The sequence below is a fragment of the Quercus lobata genome, chromosome 9 (genome assembly GCF_001633185.2).
Source record: "Quercus lobata isolate SW786 chromosome 9, ValleyOak3.0 Primary Assembly, whole genome shotgun sequence".
Lineage (NCBI taxonomy): Eukaryota > Viridiplantae > Streptophyta > Magnoliopsida > Fagales > Fagaceae > Quercus > Quercus lobata.
This window is the reverse complement of record NC_044912.1, coordinates 22,489,786-22,492,548: the sequence shown is the minus strand read 5'-3', so window position 1 is coordinate 22,492,548 and position 2,763 is coordinate 22,489,786. Positions and strand designations below refer to the sequence as shown.

Below are 2,763 nucleotides of genomic sequence, written 5' to 3'. Positions count from 1 at the left end.
AACCATTCCTAAAGAATTAGGAAACTTGAAGTCCTTAATTAGCCTTCAATTGGACACTAATCAATTAAATGATAATGTTCCAATTTCATTGGGTAATTTGAGCAACTTAGAAGCGTTATTTCTCTGCGATAACCAACTTTCTGGTCTGATTCCTCAAGAGATAGGAAATATGATGAAGTTAACAGTGCTACAGCTGGATACAAACCACTTCACGGGCTCTTTGCCTCAAAACTTATGCCAAAGTGGATCTCTTCAATAATTTCTGCTTTCAACAATCAGTTTATAGGTCCAATACCCAAAACCTTGAGAAATTGCACGAACTTTATCAGAGTTCGCCTTGAAAGAGACCTTTTCTTTGGAAATATATCCAAAGATTTTGGTGTTTACAACAACTTGTAGTACATGGACCTAAGTTACAATAGATTTTATGGTGAAATCTCACAAAACTGGAGTAGGTGCCCACAGCTAACCACCTTACGAATTGCTGGAAACAATATTACAGGTGGCATACCACCTGAAATAGCAGACTCAATTCAACTCCAAGTGCTTGATCTTTCTTCTAACCAGATGATCGGGGAGCTCCCAAAGAAGTTTGGAAAGTTGACATCTCTGTTGAAGCTGATGTTGAATGGAAATCAACTTTCAGGTGATATACCTCTAGAACTTGGATCATTAACAAAACTTGAATATCTGGATCTATCCTCTAATAGATTCAGCAAGTTGATACCAAATATTGGATGCCTTCTGAAACTAATCTACTTGAATTTGAGCAACAACAATTTAGCCAAGACATTCCAGTTCAAATGTGTAATTTACCTCATTTGTCCCAACTAGATTTGAGTTATAACTTGCTTGAAGGAGAGATACCTTCACAAATTAGCAATCTACAAAGCTTGGAGCTGTTGAACGTCTCCCACAATAACCTCTCTGGTTTAGTTCCCACTACTTTTGAAGAAATGCATGGCTTGTCAAATGTCAACATATCCTATAATCAGTTGGAGGGTCCTCTTCCCAATAGCAAAGCATTTCAAGATGCTCAAATAGAAGCATTAGAAGGGAATAAAGGACTATGTGGAAATGTTACCGGACTGCAACCTTGTGCGAAAGGAAAGCATAATTCAAAAAAGGGACAAAGAATCATTTCCTTAATTATTTTCCCTCTTCTGCGGACTCTTCTACTTGTATTGGCCTTCCTCGGAATTTTCTTCTTTTTAAAAAGAAAAGGGAATGGTCTACATATAGACCCAAGAAATGACGTTCACATTGAAGAAATGTTTTCAATATCAACTTTTGATGGAAGAGCGATTTTCAAAGAAATCATTAAATCAACTGAAGGTTTTGATGCAAAGTTTTGTATTGGAAAGGGAGGATTTGGAACCGTTTACAAAGCAAAGCTAACATCTGGAAACCTAGTAGCTGTGAAGAAGCTCCTACCTCCTCATGATGATAAGGTTGCACAGCAAAAAGAGTTTATAAATGAGATAAGGGCATTAACAGAAATACATCACCGAAATATTGTAAAATTGCATGGCTTTTGTTCACACTCACAACACTCATTATTGATTTATGAGTACCTTAAAAGTGGTAGCTTGGCCACAATTTTGAGCAATGATGGAGGAGCTAAAGAATTGGATTGGAATAAAAGGGTGAATATCATCAAAAGTGTGGCTCATGCATTGTGTTACATGCATCATGATTGTTCACCACCAATTGTTCACAGGGACATATCAAGCAAAAATATTTTGCTAGACTCCGAATATGTGGCTCATGTTTCAGACTTTGGCATAGCTAAACTTCTTAATCAAGACTCATCTAATTGGGCTTCACTTGCCGGCACATATGGATATATTGCACCAAGTAATATACTGAATTTTTAATCATTGTACAACATAGAGCATATGAACACATTGACATGATATTTTGTTTGTTTGTAGAGCTTGCTTACATGATGAAGATAACTGAGAAATGCGATGTTTATAGCTTTGGAGTTTTGGCTATTGAAGTGATCAAGGGAAGGCATCCCGGCGATATCATCTCCACTCTATCTACTTCATTTGTGGAGGAGAGTTTATTGTTGAGGGATTTATTAGACATACGCCTTCCACCTACCACACTTGAGGTTGAGAATCAGTTGATACTCATCATAAAGCTGGCACTTACATGCTTTCATGCTAATCCAGATTCTAGACCAACTATGCACAGGGTTTCTCAAGTGTTATCAACTCCAAGTGTAATAGTTTCCTAGAGCCATCCACAGTCTCTAGAGGAGAAGTAAGTATTTGAGTAGTATGGAATGCATATTCTTTCAAACTTAGGATTGCTAAAAGCAACTATTCCAAGAGTACTTAATAATTTTACAATAATTTCATATTTGGATGATTATTTTGTAATATTGTATCATAATTTCATATTTGGATGATTGTTTTGTAGTCTTGTATCTGTTAAATTAATAGTAAGGTAGATACAGGGGATTGAACCTAGGACCTTTTACTTTGATATCATGTTAAATTACTAATTCTTTCAAAAGTTTAAATTAATATATAGGAGATAATGAATTTATTCATTTAATCTAACAATGTCAATAGTTGGTGTCGTGTAACATGAATGGCAGTAGAAATTGACACGAGGATGGCAAAATTTTTTGTCTCACCTAACATGTCTTGTTATGAGTGTGTTTTTGTTACGTTGAAGAGTTGACTAGACAAGGATAGATTTTACCTTTTGTCATTATATCTCAAATGTGTGCGTAGATATCTAAATATA

General features: G+C 35.7%; 2 protein-coding genes across 2 annotated transcripts; both read left to right on the top strand.

Moving 5' to 3' along the window:
• Window positions 1-402: 402 nt before the first annotated feature.
• LOC115961403 (MDIS1-interacting receptor like kinase 2-like) lies at window positions 403-834 on the top strand. The gene has a single exon (XM_031080390.1). It carries the CDS (start codon window positions 403-405, stop codon window positions 832-834), a length of 432 nt encoding a protein of 143 aa, XP_030936250.1.
• Window positions 835-1,545: 711 nt separating this feature from the next.
• LOC115959478 (MDIS1-interacting receptor like kinase 2-like) lies at window positions 1,546-2,310 on the top strand. Its single transcript, XM_031077895.1, has 2 exons — window positions 1,546-1,857; window positions 1,935-2,310. Exons 1-2 carry the CDS (start codon window positions 1,686-1,688, stop codon window positions 2,243-2,245), a joined length of 483 nt encoding a protein of 160 aa, XP_030933755.1. The 5' UTR covers window positions 1,546-1,685; the 3' UTR covers window positions 2,246-2,310.
• The last annotated feature ends 453 nt before the right edge of the window (window positions 2,311-2,763 follow it).

What these genes read in the sequence shown, in the direction of transcription:
- LOC115959478 (XM_031077895.1), top strand. Translation starts at nt 1,686, where the DNA reads ATGCATCATGATTGTTCACCACCAATTGTTCACAGGGACATATCAAGC. An exon ending in ATATGGATATATTGCACCAA is followed by an intron (nt 1,858 to 1,934) that starts GTAATATACTGA and finishes GTTTGTTTGTAG; the next exon opens with AGCTTGCTTACATGATGAAG.
- LOC115961403 (XM_031080390.1), top strand. Translation starts at nt 403, where the DNA reads ATGGACCTAAGTTACAATAGATTTTATGGTGAAATCTCACAAAACTGG.